This window comes from Myotis yumanensis, unplaced genomic scaffold (assembly GCF_028538775.1).
Source record: "Myotis yumanensis isolate MYYU_CA2020_CCGP unplaced genomic scaffold, mMyoYum1.0.hap1 SCAF_6, whole genome shotgun sequence".
In the NCBI taxonomy this organism is placed as follows: domain Eukaryota; kingdom Metazoa; phylum Chordata; class Mammalia; order Chiroptera; family Vespertilionidae; genus Myotis; species Myotis yumanensis.
The window spans coordinates 84,423,934-84,439,693 of record NW_027223757.1 but is presented as its reverse complement, the minus strand read 5'-3'; the positions used below and the strand labels follow the sequence as shown (position 1 = coordinate 84,439,693).

The following is a 15,760-nucleotide window of genomic DNA, read 5'->3' as shown; positions in this document are numbered from 1 at the left end:
GTTCGATTCAGTGGGACCTAGGGCCAGACATGTACCTCGGTTGCAGGCCCCCTGGTCGGGGCATGTGTAGGAGGCAACCAATTGATGTCTCTCTCTCACACTGATGTTTCTCTCTGTCTCTCCCCTCCCTTTCACTCTCTCTAAAAATCAATGGAAAAATATCCTCAGATGAAAATTAACTAAAAAAAAAAAAAAAGCACTCAGTCTCCAAACAGTGTCTCTGCAGTCTTAAGTTTTGTCTTTTTTGAACCTATCCTCCTTTCCCAAAAGATTTCAACAAAATGAAAATTCAGGGTATCCAAGTACAATGGAAAATTAAGATCATTTTTTTTTTTGTCTTCTCAAGGATTAGCTAAATTTCTTCTAAACTGGAAAAAAATGAGATTGGCCCTCGGTTTTTTTTTTTTCTCCTCAGGTATTATTTTATTAGCAAATCAAATGTATACAAATGTATTACATTTTTATGTTCCTAATCAAAGTGTATTAGTTTTTAAGGACCTTTAAAATTAACAATATGTATCAATTTTTCCATTCAAAATTCTTCTACTTAGAATTGTATGTCCCTACATAATTTTTACCTACTCCCTTACAACATCTAGAATTATATCTTTACCACAGCCACTGACCCCTTCTTACAGCCTGGGAACCCCATGAACCTGATAGTAAAAAAAAAACTGCTTTTAAAAAAAAGTGTTATAAAAATGTGATTCCTAGACTCTAAAATAAACCAGAACAAGAAAAATTTATTTCTTGGTTTAACTGACAAACAACAACTATTTATTAGATATTGACCCATAATCACTCAAGAAAAGGATCCAAAACTTAGTGGGATGAAAAATAGATTTATCTATTTTGGGGGTTTTTTTAAGAGTTTATTAGTGAAGCAGTGAGACTGCGAGTGGCTACTCCACAGACAGAACAGCTGAAACATAAGATTTATTGATTCTCCTTCAAACAACCCAATTTTGGTTCCTCACTCCCTGATGAGGTCATATTGAAGACTTCAAGGCTCCTGGCTCCTATCCCTAAGTGTTCTAAGGCAAATAATTTGAATAAAGAAATAAGCTTGAAATAGAAAAAAGAAGTCTAGCAATTACAGTGGGACCTAGGACCAGACTTTAGTTGAGTCTTACTGAGAAAACATGTGAGAAAAACAGAGGGGATATATACATTACTTAGGGTGATGACAGCAGCCTCCAAAGAACTTAAAGTAAAAGGGCCTTATGTTTTTTCAGCTCCTTCTAAAAGACAAATACAAATTTATATTAAAATAAAAGACTCAGGCACAGGATCCCCAAAGCTAATATTCACCTTCTGCTTCTGGGAAGCACGATTCTTCTCATCAGAGATCTTTTCCGGATTATATCTTATGAGCGGTGGGATGGACACCTGGACAGGCACTTGGGCAACAGGAATTGAGCCTAACACTGACTTTTCCTTCTTGGGCTTAGCAGGAGTCACAGTAGGGATCACACGGAGATTGGGACGGCTACGAGTAGCTTGTTTGGTAACCGGCATTACTCTGTGTGGCTCAGGTAGAAGGTGCTTTAATGGTTGAGAGGTGGGGTACATGGGCCACCTTGAGGTTGCATATGCCATGTAATGCCTATAGGCATCAAAGGAAGCAGGGGCGATGGTAGGACCCTGGTAGTTTGAAGGTATCCGAGCTGCAGCAAACTGAGAGGTCCTTGGCACATGAAACTGAGATAAAGAAGCAGAGTGTGGAAGTCTAATTGGGGGAGACGGAGCTGATGACAACAGGCACCTGACTGCAACAGATGACTGAAACCCACTGCCAGCCACCTCTGGTCCTGCAATATGACCCATTGGATGGTCAGACTTTAGGAATGGGGGACTGTTTTTTGTAAACAGGTAAGGATCCACAGGGGAGACTGGATGTGAATAGGACACCTCTGGGGAATGAGTATTGCTATGGTGTGCCTCCCTACTCCCCAATTTGTGAGGTTCTGAAGAAAGTTGATCAGCTGAAAAACAACGGTCAACTGAGGAACAGCGGTCTGCTGAAAAGTGCCGGTCAACTGAGGAACGGCGGTCAGTGGAGGAACGTAATGGTTTCTTGCCATGAAGTCGTTCCTGGGTGCGAGCAGCCAGTTGACTAATCTCTGTTACCCCAATATCCAGGCCTATGGTCTTGAGCAAGTCATGAATCTTGGCATATTCTGGATTGGTCTCTTCTATTGATTCTAGCTTTACAGCTGGAGCTGAAGAGGGCAGGGAGCTAGCCTTCTGCCTCATAACTTCACTATCAGAGCTCCCAAGGGGCTTTGGTGAAGATTCTGCCTTTAAATCCTCTTCTTCATCTCCATAGAGAAATTTCTCCTCATCCTCAATGTCAGGGAAGCTATGTCGCCTTTTTTCCTGTGTACTGGTAGAATCTGCCAACATGCTCAGAATGCGGGAAAAACCACTGCCATCCTGGCTAGCTCTCTCATGGGGCAGCAAGAAGTCTGTGTGTCGCTCAGATCCCTCAGCCTTCATATCCAATTTCTCTTTGTGGCACAGAAAACTTCCAAACTTCTCTCTGAGAGGACTGTTGTCCTTGGACATCCCAGGAAGAGGACCCCATTGGTGGAGATTGCCCTGAGGTTCCTTCAGGGCTGTCTCTACCATAGTCCCCTTGTTGTTTTCAATCTCTGAAGCAAAAGCAGCAATAGCACCACTCAGTGGAACAGATGGGTATCCAGAGAAGAGAGGATGATCCTCGCTGGAGCCGGTACTGCTCGAAAAGCTTTCAAGCTGCAAAGACAAACACAATGAATTTGGCCCATATGCAGAAACTCAGAGAACCAGCAATCAAGGGAAATGCTCAGATGCTTGGTTATTCCTGAATTAATAGGGGATGAGGGAGGTACAGTATCCTTAGCCAGGTTCAAGATTTGGGTCCCCATCTCTCCAGTTGTTTGTTATGACAAGGAGAAATAGGAAATAAGGCAGATTGGATTGAATTCTCCCTTTTGCTCATTTGTTATCAAGGAATTTGAATTCAAAAGAACTTTAGAGATGTCCTAGCTTACTTGTTTTCTATGAATTCCTAAAGAAAAAACACATAAAAGTAGAGCTGCTTTGGTTTAAGTGGAGTTAGGAAACTTTGAAACACTAACTGATCAGCCTCCCCTTGCTTCCCTAAGTGCCCTTAGGCACCTCTTCAAAAACCTTTAGTTCTTAAAAGGACAGCTAAAAGCTAGTGCTTATGCCTGACCATCTTTTTATAAGTGAAGAAAAAATATCAAGGCCCAGAATGGTGAGAAGAACTTGTCTAAAAATCACACAGCAAATTGGTGGCAGAGTTGGGGGGTTCAGAATCACCTGATTTCTGGTCTAGTGTCCTACCACTCATATATTTTGTCTTCTCTCTAAACAGAGATGAGATGCCTGGCTGGTGTGGTTGAGCATTGACCCATGAACCAGAGGTCACGGTAGATTCTGAGTCAGGGCACATGACTAGGTTGAGAGCTTGAGCTCCAGTAGGGGGCATGCAGGAGGCAGCCAATCAATGTCCCTTCCCCCCCCTTTCTCTCTCTCTCTCTCTCTCTCTCTCATCAATGTTTCTCTCTATCCCTCTTCCTTCCTCCCTCTAAAATCAATTAAAAAATAAAAAACATAAGGAAAATTCAGATCATCTCCTCCCTTTGTCTCAAACTTCATTTCCAAAAAAACAGTTAAAGATTCTTAGAGGGCTACCCAATTTAGAGAAATAGATACAATGGATAGTCTCCAAAATGTCTGTTTAGAAATATATAACAGTAGAGCGCTCTACTGATGCATTATGAGACATACAGTTTCCTTTGGAGAGTTCTGGAAGGTGCAGCCCATAGGCATAACAATGTTGGTCCAGCACATATTACAAAGATGCCTAGGGACAGAGCCCCCACCTGAGTAACCAGACTTTAAGATATAAAGTAACTAGCAAGAGGCCATAGAAGAAATGCAGCAGAGACCTGCATAGAAGACTCCATGTCCACCTCAATCCGCTTCTTCAGAATCGATTTCTTGGGCATCACAGATACTTCCTCAGGCCGATGTAAAGAATATCCTGGCTCTGATGCTGTTAGGACACCTGACAATCCAGGGATGGGACAGCTTGTGCCACCACCATCAATTCCCACCAGCTCTTGACTCAAGTTCCTACTTTGTTCCTCCTCTTCCTCTCGTTTTCGCCTGGCAAGATCCAGCTCTCGAAACTCAGGGTCTAGAAACTTAGGGCTTGGGCTCTGTCTATGCTGTCGATAGCTGCGGGTCCCTGATGTAAAATTTGGGTGATCATTTCCCATGCTGTGCTTCTTCTCTGTATCATCATAACGGGGCCGTTTGGCTTCCCGGCTCCTTTCCTCAGGTCGCACAGAATAGGAGCTTTTGAATTTGCCTCTACTCCGTTCTGTTCCATGCAATATCTCATCATGACAACTGATATGGGGACTATAATCAGAACGATGCAGGAAAGTTTCTCTTGTTCGGTAGTCCTCATCAAGCTGTCCCAAGAAGGGACTGAGAGGCCCCTCCTCCTGGGAAATGTATCGTTCAAGACCTCGAGTGCATTGGGAGCTTCCAGTGAAGACAGAATCATCAGTCAAGTCATCCCTGAGGAAAGAGACAAGACTTACTAAATACAATAGACTTGGAAAGAGCAAGACCAGACAAGGCTAAGAAACTGAGATTCCACAAGGATGCTACAGAATGCTTAGGACAAAAGACAATAATCATGAAGTCCAAGAACAAATCTCTATATATACATGGAACATTTCCCCTCCCTTTCCCCTGAGGCAGACACAAGAAACTTCAGCCTCTAACCAAGGGGATATATTACTAATCTAAATATGTGTGTGTGGGCGGGGGGAGAGGGTATTATTGATTTCAGAGAGGACGGGAGAGGGGGAGAGGAATAGAAACATCAATGATGAGAGAGAATCATTGATCAGCTGCCTCCTGCACGCCCCCTACTGGGGATTAAGCCTGCAACCCAGACATGTGCTCTGACTGGGAATCTAATTGTGACCTCATGGTTTATGGGTCACTTAGCAACACTGGCCAGGCAAGATATTACTAATCTATGTAAACAGAGCTCTTAGGCTGATTTCTTTGACTTGACTTTGGGGGTGCAGAGTATCATGCTAGGTTTTGGGTAACGTGAAAACACCACTACCAGACTATAAAGAGCCCTGGATTACAAAACTCCACAATAGGTAAATTCTAGCTCCTTGCTACTAAAAGTGTGGTCTGAATTAGCAGCATCAGTATTACCTGAGAATTTTTTAGAAATACAAATTCTCAGGCTCCTCTGAGGCCTACTAAATCAGAATCTGCATTTAACAAGATCTCCAGGTGATTTGTATGCACCTTAAAATTTTTAAAAAACACCAGTTTCAGGGACATAGAAAGGGAATGGACTATTCTTGAGGGGGGAAAGGAGTGTGGGGGGGGGGTGCGGGAAGAGATTGGACAATAATCGTGCACCTATGGATGAGGACAGTGGGTGGGGAGTGAGGGCGGTGGGGTGGGAACTGGGTGGAGGGGAGTTATGGTGGGAAAAAAGAGGAACCAATGTAATAATCTGAACAATAAAGATTTAATTTAAAAATAAAATAAAATAAATATAAAAAAAATTAAAAAAACACCAGTTCAGATCATTGATTTTTAAGTTGTGCTCCACAGAGATTCTGAACAGTGCTCAGGAGCTACCCAAAAAAAGGACATACTAGGAAAACAGAGTCTAGGCCTCACCTCATTGAATCATACTAGCCCCAACTTTATCTGTTTATCTAGTAAAGTTCTGTATAATATTTCACTTGGAAAAGAAAGATTTCACTGTGAGAAGAAAAAAACAAAACATTTTTAACTACTAATCTATCTAATTGGCATGATTTTCTCATGAGTTTTAGAAGGCTCTCCAATGCTTTGTTTTGCTGGCTCATAAAACTCCCTCACAGCCTGTTTTGTTACCCTCTTCCCTGCCTTGCCTGGACAGCCACAAGCACTCTGCCAATCTTGGGCCCAGGAAAGAGTTTGTGATGGTTTGGCTCACTATATATTTTTATTTCATAGAAATAAACTTTGTGACATAAAGGTACAAAATACAGGAGGGGACATCTGTCCTTTCAACTCAGAGCTCTATACCACACAAGAGTCCTAACCTTTTTAGGCATTATGGTCACAGAGTTTCTACTGTCCAAAAAAGAAAGTTTATGATTTAAATCACAGATGGAAATAAAGATACCCTAGCACTTTAAGCATATGACTTTTAAGTAATCTGACTGAAAAATTTTCTTCATTCACATTCCAGAGTGAATTACCATCCAAAGGATGTTAATTATTGGTGTCTTCTACAGTTTCTGGTAGCTACTCTTGTTTTTTGTATTTCTAGAAATGACTTACTTTTTCTTTTTTTTTTTTTTTAAATAGTTGCTTTCCTGCCTCTGGGACTAAGTTAGAATATCAAAGAGCTGACTTTTCTTATTCACCAGCCCAGCCTTTATTCAAAGTTTTAGAGCTGGTTAACAACTATAAATAACTTTATCACCTCCTCTAAAAGAGTGTCACCTGTGGGAATACAGGTTCCTGTTATTCAACTCCTCCACAATAATCTGAGGAATTTTTAATTCTCAATATAGAATGAAATAGGAAAGGATGGGAATAAACCAAGGACAATCTCTGAAATCAAATTTAACTAAAGTAAAATATTTTACTTTGTAGGTTTGTCAGCCATGAACCCCCTATTTCCAGAAAGTATTGTCCATGAGGTGAGTCACTCCATTGCTAAAATACCACCTACCATACAAAAAGGTCTCTGATAATATTAGTGAAGGGGGAAAAAACACAGGCTCCATGAGTAGTAGCAAAGCCATCCATGCTCCCACATTCAGCTCCCCACTAGAACTATTACATGTCACCATCAAATGGCATACTAACTCAAGATCTAATCCAGCACTAAATACCAAGAAGCTAGAAATAGCCCTAACCGGTTTGGCTCAGTGAATAGAGCGTCGGCCTGTGGACTCAGGGGTCCCGGGTTCGATTCCGGCCAGGGGCATGTGCCTTGGTTGCGGGCACATACCGAGTGGGGAGTGTGCAGGAGGCAGCTGATCGATGTTTCTCTCTCTCATCGATGTTTCTGGCTCTCTATCCCTCTCCCTTCCTCTCTGTGGAAAATCAATAAAATATATTTTAAAAAAAAAAGAAGCTAGAAATAATGAGATGACTCTCAGAAAGTCTCAGTCAAGACTTGCAATCTCCAGCAAAAGGAGGCAAAAAACAATGAATGAAGGCATAGAAAGAGTAAAAAAATTTTTCATGTAAATATAGGCAGAAATCAAGTTGCTTATTAGACGTTCCTATCCTCCTTCCCTAGATCTCCCAAAGGATAAGTGAAAAAAACTGGCTGCAATAAAAGTGAGCCCTATAGCTCAGATAGTCCAGTGACATACTCTCTATAAAAGCTTTGGTTAAAGCCAATTCTTTCCTAAAGTAAGTTCTACCTATTTAAAAAAATTGATTGTTGGGTGTGGGTGATGAACACATGGGGCTCACTGTACTATTCTCTCTACTTGTTTTTGTTTGTTTTTTTTAAATATATATTTTATTGATTTTTTACAGAGAAGAAGGGAGAGGGATAGAGAGTTAGAAACATCGATCAGCTGCCTCCTGCAGATGCCCCACTGGGTATGTGCCTGCAACCAAAGTACATGCCCTTGACCAGAATCAAACCTGGGATCCTTGCATCCGCAGGCCGACGCTCTATCCACTGAGCCAAACCAGCCAGGGCTCTCTACTTGTTTTTTTATTTACAAATTCCATTAAACAAATTAAAACTCAGCCCTATCCGGTTTGGCTCAGTGGACAGAGCGTCAGCCTGCGGACTGAAGGGTCTAGATTCGATTCCAGTCAAGGGCATGTACCTTGGTTGCGGGCACATCCCCAGTAGAGGGTGTGCAGGAGGCAGGTGATCGATGTTCCTCATTGATGTTTCTAACTCTCTATCCTTCTCTCTTCCTCTCTGTAAAAAATCAATAAATTCCATATATTTTTAAAAATCATATACAGCTCAGCCAATATGGCTCAGTGGCTGAGCGTCCACCCAGGAGCCAAGAGACTGCAGTTCAATTCCTGGTCAGGGCACATGCCCAGGTTGTAGGCTCAATACCCAGAGGGGGCATGCAGGAGGCCGCCAATCAATGATGTTGCTCTCTCATTGATGTTACTACCTCTCTATCTCTCTCCATTCCTTTCTCTCTAAAAATCAATAAAAACATATTTATGTCCACAAATAAATTTGTACACTAATGTTCACAGCACTATCTATATATACAAAAGCCTAAGTGACCAAACAACTGGTCACTATGACGCACACTGACCACCAGAGGGCAGATGCTCCACACAGCTGCAGCCCGGAGCCTGCAGCGGAACCGCAGTGAGCCTACCAAGCAGCCTACCAAGCAGCGGCAGGTGCAGCGGGGCTGGGATGAGCTGGAGCTCAGGCTCCCAGCCTCCTCCCTGGCCGCCTGCCATTTGGCGCACTACTACACCCCTTGGGGGATGTTGGACTGCCGGTTTTCACCCGTTCCCTGCAGGTGGCCAGCGGGAATCTGGCCACAACCAGCAGTCCGACATCCCCCAAGGGGTCTTGGATTGCGAGAGGGCGTAGGCCAGGCTGAGGGACCCCACCAGTGCACGAATCCGTGCACCAGGCCTCTAGTTGTTCATAATAGCCAAAAAGTAAAAACAACCCAAATGTTATCCATGCATTCATCCCTACTAAATGGATAAACAAAATACCTACAATGAAATATTATCTGCAATAAAAACGAATGAAGTACAATTTTATGCTGCAACATGACTAAATCTTAAAAAACTGCTATGCTGCCCTGGCCAGGTGGCTCAGTTGGTTGGAGCGTCATCCCGTGCACCAAAAGACTGTGGTTTAGATTCCCAGTCAGGGCACATACCTAGGTTGTCGGTTCAGTCCCTGGTTGGTATGTACAGGAGGCAACCGTTTGATGTTTCTCTCCCTTCCTCTCTCTCTAAAAAATCAATGAGGAAACATATCCTTGGGTGAGAATTAAAAAACAGTAATAATGAGAAAAACTGCTATGCTAAGTGAAAAAGGCAGTCACAAAGGACCATATGTTATATGATTCTATTTATATGAAATATCCAGAATGGGCAAATCCATAAAGATAGAAAGTAGATTAGTGACAGGCTAGGGCAGAAGGTATGGAGGACTAGTAGCTAAGGATGCAGGTAATAAAAATGTTCTCAAATTAATCATAGTGGTGTGGATGCACAACTCTGTGAATATACTAAAAGTCACTGAACTGGACACTTTAAATAGGTGAACTGTATGGTACATGAATTATGGCTCAATAAAGCTATAAGTAAAAAAAAAAAAGAGGCTCTTCAGAGCCCAAACTTTCCATTCTTTTTTTTCTATTGATTCTCCAAAATGCCTAAAGAAAGCTGTTTGCTTCTGTCACTCCCTAAGGCAAATCAGAGGGAGAAAAAACCCTACTCTTTCAAAGTATGTCAGAGCAAGGAGGAATTAGGGTATAGTAATTTCAAGAATGGAACTTACAACATGCAGAGTACTTTGATAACCAGGGGAAATCAACCTCACATCCCAAGTCTTTAGAAACTAAGTGTCTTCACACAACTTGATCATGTTCCCTTTTCAGAATAAATTACAGTCCTATATACAGAGCCGCCAAGGGTGAAGATACTGATAACCCTGGCAATCTGTAACCCAAACCTGATAAAAATTTAACAGCTTCAATAAGGGAAGAGAAAGAATTTTGGGATCTCAGGAAAAAAATAACTAAAAACCTACATACAAAGGATGGACATGGCCTGTTTCATTAGCTGAAAATTGGACTCACTTTCAGGAGATATCCTGAGATTGCCAATGGTCCTATGGCCTGGTTTTAGTGGACAGTAATTATTCACACAAACCATATTGCGCAAGAGTGCAGGGGCAAAAGTCAAAAGAATGGCCTCCTTTTAGCACCTTAATCTCATTTTCTCTAAAATAGACTTTTCTCTATGAAATATATGATTCTGGAAAGATTACTGCCCCAAACTCCCTAAGAGGAAATTTTTAAATTTTTATAATTTAAAAACAGACAATTGGCTATGTGAAGAACACATGCATAATGAAGCTCATAGAAAAGGAGGTGACAGCCTAGGCCTAACAAGAGGAAATGCTAAAGTTACCTCAAAACCTCAGCAAGGAAGGAAGTCAATCACATTATGCACCACCCACTCAATCATCTCCTAAAATAGAAATTACAGAGGGGCAAGGGCTGTTTCCTCAATTAAGTGATATAGTCACATACCCTGAAGCCCTATCTTCAGAAGCTTCAGTGTTATATGACACTGGACTGGACTGCCTTGCTTCAGTACATCAAATAGCCACTGGAACTTTGAAGTAAATATTACCAAAGGGCAGCACTGGTCCTCAGACTTCCTGCCAGCTGTCCTCCACCTGCCTGCCCATGCTCTGTATACCACTGCATGGAAGTCTAGTTTGAAAGAACATTACATTGATTTATTGCTACAGCTAATCATTTGTGAAAACTCCCAATGTGCTGGGTAGAGACCATCACAGACATGGTTCTCAGATCTCAGAAACTGAGTGCTTTCCCTGCACTCCTCTGTCCTTACTTTTTTACTTTTGTGAGGCGAAAAACACCTAATATGATTATTTACTTCCCATATATAGTTAAGTTCTAGTACCTGAGATTAATACTCTGTGGAGTGTACTTGCCCTCCCTCAGCACTTAATAGTTGTAAAATAATAACATTGTTAAAGATCCGTAACTTTCTATTCATGCTTATATATTTAATATAGATACATATATTACACATGAATTTATCTAAATGCTTTCTGAATCTATAGTTCAGCCTGGACAAGCAGAAAAATAACACTATCAAATATTTCCTATTTTGTCCAGAACTTTCCTTTTGCAGAAGAGACCCCTAGTACCAGTATTTTGGAATCCATATCCTCTCATCTGTTTTAAATTTAGGGGACTCTGTTTATGTCCCCTCAGCCTTCCCCTTTCCAGTTGGACCAAGATGACCTTTAAAGTCTTTTCTTTTATATAATTCTTTCAGCAACAGAGTCTACATCAGTATTCTTTCCCCACTCATAGAGGAAAGTTATCAAGCTTAACTTGACTGCTGGCATCACTCTTTCAAATATACCATTCAGAAAACATCAACGTTTCTACCTTCAACCACTATTATAACACTGCCTCAGATGAAGCCCACCTGTCCACGTCCTCCAGATTATCCACTGGTGAACCCAATCTATCACTAAGCCGCCGCCGTTCTGGTATGCCGGCACAGAAGTGATCATTGCCAACAGTGATTCTTAAGCTCTGTTCCAAAGAAGAGTCAGAACGAAGACCAGGAGATCGTCTCTACAAAAGTAAAAGATAATATAACAGTTAGGTCAATACATCCCTATGCCCAAAAATGTTCTGCTTAGTCACAAAGTTGTGAATCAACAAGGTGAGAAATGGCTATCGTAAGATACCACTCTAAAAATAAAGCACTTTAAAAAAATATCATTTTCTTAAATGAAAGCCCACACTTCCAACCCTCCCAATCAGTGACTTCTCATTCTTTCATTTACTGGTACTGGGCATGGGACTAGAGAAGTGAATTACATCTGCTCACAGAACCTATACATTTCTAGTGAAGGAGGCAAGGCAAGTTGAAAAGTACTTCTGATTGCAGTAAGTGCTATAAAGTCATTTAAACACAACACAAAAGAGATTGGAGAAAGGGAGCTGCTTCTGATAGGATGGTTACAGGATTCTCTGAGGTGATACCATTTAAGATGAGGCCTGAGTGATGAGATGTCAGTCCTGCAAAGAACAGATGGAAGGATGTTTCAGGCAAAAAGAACAAGCTCTGTAATGAGCTCACCATGTTTTGGGCAACAACAGAAAGGCGACCACTGTGACTACATAAGAGTGACAGAAGATAGGAGAAACCAGTTGTGAAGTTTGGATTTTATTCCTTTTTTGTGGTTAATCCTCACCCAAAGATATTTTTTCCATTGATTTTTTTTATAGATTGAAAGGGGGAGAGGGGAGAGAGGGAGAGAGAAACATCAATGTGACAGGTCCCTGGAGCAGGGGATCAAACCTGCATTCCAGGTAAGAGCCCTTGACCAATAATGAAATCTGTGACCCTTCAGTGCTCAGGCCACGCTCTAACCACTGACCAACACTGGCCAGGGCTGGATTTTATTCTTTAGAATAAAATGTGAAGCCACAGAAGAGTTTCAAGCAGGAAAGTGATATGATCTGACTACATTCTTCCCCCAGATGCTCACACTGCTCATACCCTCACCTCCTTCAGGTATTTACTAAAAAGTCACCTTCCCAGAAGCCTTCCCTGGCTACCCTATCAAAAATTGACTCCCTTTTCTGTGTTTCTGTGTTTCTGTTTTCTTAAGCATTTTACATGCCAAACATTTTCTCTATTTTATTTACTCAACTCCCTCTGCTAGCATATAAACTCTACAAAGGCAGAGTTTTTAACTGGTTTGCTCAGTTATGCCCCTAGTACCCGGAACAGCGCCTAACACGTGGTAGATGTTCAATAAATACTTCTCAAATGTATAAAATAAAGTTGATTGTCGGGTAGAGAATTAAACTGGAAGGTAGTAAGAGTGGCGTGTAAAGGAGCCGAGTGTAATACTCCAGGCAGGACACGGTAGGGTTTAGACGAGAGTGATAGCAGGAGGGCAGTTTGGGGGACGCGTTTTGGAGGGAGAGCGGACAGGTTGGCCAGATGGCGTTAATCTGACAGATTCGCTTGGGAGGAGGGAGATGGCGGGCGAGCCATGGGTGAGCGAGGGCACTTACTGACACAGAAAAGCCCGAGCAAACCCAGTGTGCTCCGCCGAGGCGGTGCACGGAGAGGAGGGCAGTTTGGAAAAGGGTCCCGCTGTCCTCGCTTGCCCCGCAGTAACTAACACCCAGACCAAAGCTGCCCATCTGTGAGCGCCTCAACGCGGTGGCCAGTCCATTCACCTGGGACCGGGGTGCCAAGCGCATCCGGTCAGGGGGCCCCCCCGAGAAAACAGAGCGGGTCCGCGACGGGGTTTTACAAGAGACCGGACCCTGCCCAGCGGCTCCCGAGCGGGGTGCTCGGGTGGGAGCGCGACGCTGAGTCCGCCCTAAACTCTGTCCCCCCGCGCCCGGCCCCCTCGCCGGGGAACAGGGCGGCAGAGAGCACGGTGCCCGGCGCCAGGCAGCGGGGGCCGAATCACAGCATCACCCCTCCGAGCGGCGCCCCGGGTTCCGCAGCGGCTCCTCAGAGGGAATCACCGTGAACGCCTCCCTCGCCTCGCAGGCTGGGGAGCGCTCCGAGGTGAGGGCAGGGGCTCGGCCGAGTCCCCGCGGCACAGCCAGGGGGCGGCCGGGCCGTACCCCCTCGGAGGGCCCCCCCCTCCCGCAGCTCCACGCCGGGGTCCACCTGGCGGTTCAGGCGACCCTAGCGCCACAGAGACATCGCGGCCTCCCTCCTGCGCCCTGGGAGGCAGCTCGTGTCCCGGGGACACAAAGGCACGGAGCTCCGAGGAAGCACCAGCTCCGGGGAGAGCACCGGCACCGGGCGGCAGACGGGCCCCGCTGGCAAACTTTCCCCCCGCCCCGAGCGCCCACCGCCTCCTCCCCGGGGACGGCGCTACTCCCGCCCGGCGCCTAGCGGTCCCGAGTCCGCACGGTGCACAGAAGCTCCCGGCCGGCGGGGAGCCTCAGGTCCGGCGCCGCCCAGGGGATGAAGGACCCCCGACTCGGGGACCCGGCCTGGAGGCCTGGCGGCGCCGGGGCGGAGGGCGTCTGGGCAGCGAGAACCCGGGGTGACGGGGCTGGGGCAGCGAGAGTCCCGGTCGAGGGGAGGCATTACCCGGCTGCCGCTGTCCCCTGGATGGTCTCCGCGGCCGTCCCGGACGAAGTCGGAGCGGGACTCCCCCCGGCTGCTGCCTCGGTAACTAGCCGGAAAGAGCCGTCGGCCCCGCGGCGACGACGGGGAGCCGCGACGAGCCCTCGGCGGGGAGGGGGAGCCGCGACGACCCCGCGGCGGGGACGGCGAGGCCCGGCGGCCGCGGGGTGGGGACGCGGAGCCTCGGCGACCCCGGGGTGGGGAAGGCGAGGCCCGGCGGCCGCGGTGCCCTGAAGGCGAGCGGGGCCGGCGCGCCGGGGTCCGCGAAGAGGAGCCGGAGGGCGGCGGCGGCGAGGTGCGGCGACCCGGGCCCGAGGAAGCGCCGGAGCTGCGGCCGGAGCGCGGGCAGCCCCCGCCGCTCTCCTTAGGCCGGTGCGAGGAGGCGGAGGAGCGGGAGCCGCTGCGGTACATGGTTCCGGCGGCGGCGGCCGCGGCGGCGGGTCTGACGCGCGGGCGCCCGGGACGCGCAGACCCTGCGCACCGCCGCAGCTGCAGCCTCGGCCGCCACGGCCGCCGCGCGCCGCCCCCTCAGCCGGAGCCGCCCCCTCCCCTCCGCCCCGTGCGGTCCAGGGGGGGCCGGCCGAGCGCGCCCCCGCGGCCGCGGCAGGCGGTTGGAGGGCGCGAGCACACACCGGACACACCCCCCGCCGTCTCCCCGCTTCTTCACTCAGGGAGCGGCCACAGGAGCCAGAAGTGGGGAGGAGCGCGGGAGCGGGCGCGAGGAAGGGCGAGGGGAGGGGACACGAAGCGCGCGACCTGCACTCCGCACGCCCCGCCTCCAAACCCACAAGATGGCGGCGCTGAGCCGCCCACTCCCCCTCCGCCCCGCCCCCGGAGGTCACGTGACCCCGAGGGCGGTGGGCGGGGTCTGGAACGAGGGGGCGGAGCCAAAGGGAGGAGCCAGAGGGATGCTGCTCCTCTCTGGATGCTCCGGGCGTCAGGTCAAGTCGTGCAGGGCGGGGAGGCGCGGGGGGAGGGGGGCTTTGAGGTTTTGAGTTTTGGGGAGCACTTTCCGCTCTTCTCCTGTTCCCAACCCTACTAATGCATGTGGGAACAATACATGGTGATAAGGGATGGGAAGATAAAGATGTCCCCAAACATTAGGTGTGTCAGAGGTCTGCCCCTCAGCAAGAGCGACCACTGAAGTCCTGGCCCCCACAGAAGCCCAGCGACGACCATCGGTTTACCTTCTAGTTTCCTGATTTCTAGAGTGTGAAATTGAGGATGAAAAAGTGCGGAATGGGAGCGAGAACGCAACCCAAAGCAGACATCAGAGTGAATTTTCAGTCTCTCAATCAGAACTTGTGGTTTTGAGAGAGATCACTCGCCACCTTTAGTCTGAGGCAGGATTGTAAGAAGCTCGGGAAATTCCTTGACCAGTGGAATGGGGGAGCCTGGGCAGATAGCTGAACAAACTGGCTGAGCAATTTATAGCCTCATAATAAATTGCAAGGTCTCATCTTACACATACTAGACTGGGCTGGGGCGACCTGCCTCAGTCCCAGTCCCCCTTGGGTGGCATTCTTTGAAGCTGACCAGAGAACGGCCTAGTTACATGCTAATTTTGACGCATGAGCATATTAAAGGACACACCTGGAAAGCTAATGAATATTCTATTGAGATCCTCCCTTGAGACCATCCCTAAAATTCCAGCCTTTGGAAAATAGATAAAAACCCATAAGACGAAGGAGCACACCCGTGCCTTCCCCTCTCCACTTTTTTTATTAACTAATTTATTTTTTTGTTAATCCTCACCCAAGGATATTTTTTTCCATTTATTTTTAGAGAGAGT

The 15,760-nt window shown here is 46.5% G+C and overlaps 1 protein-coding gene across 2 annotated transcripts in view; it reads right to left on the bottom strand.

The window, feature by feature from the left end:
• ZNF318 (zinc finger protein 318) overlaps nucleotides 1–14,379 on the bottom strand; it is a 36,884-nt gene extending 22,505 nt beyond the window's left edge. For both annotated transcript variants that reach the window (XM_070418543.1, XM_070418542.1), the window contains exons 1-4: nucleotides 13,933–14,379; nucleotides 11,278–11,429; nucleotides 3,960–4,599; nucleotides 1,312–2,757 (exon numbers count right to left, since the gene is read on the bottom strand). In XM_070418543.1, the coding sequence (XP_070274644.1) occupies nucleotides 1,312–2,757; nucleotides 3,960–4,599; nucleotides 11,278–11,429; nucleotides 13,933–14,379 (2,685 nt within the window). The remainder of the gene's footprint in view (nucleotides 1–1,311; nucleotides 2,758–3,959; nucleotides 4,600–11,277; nucleotides 11,430–13,932) is intronic.
• Nucleotides 14,380–15,760: the final 1,381 nt, after the last annotated feature.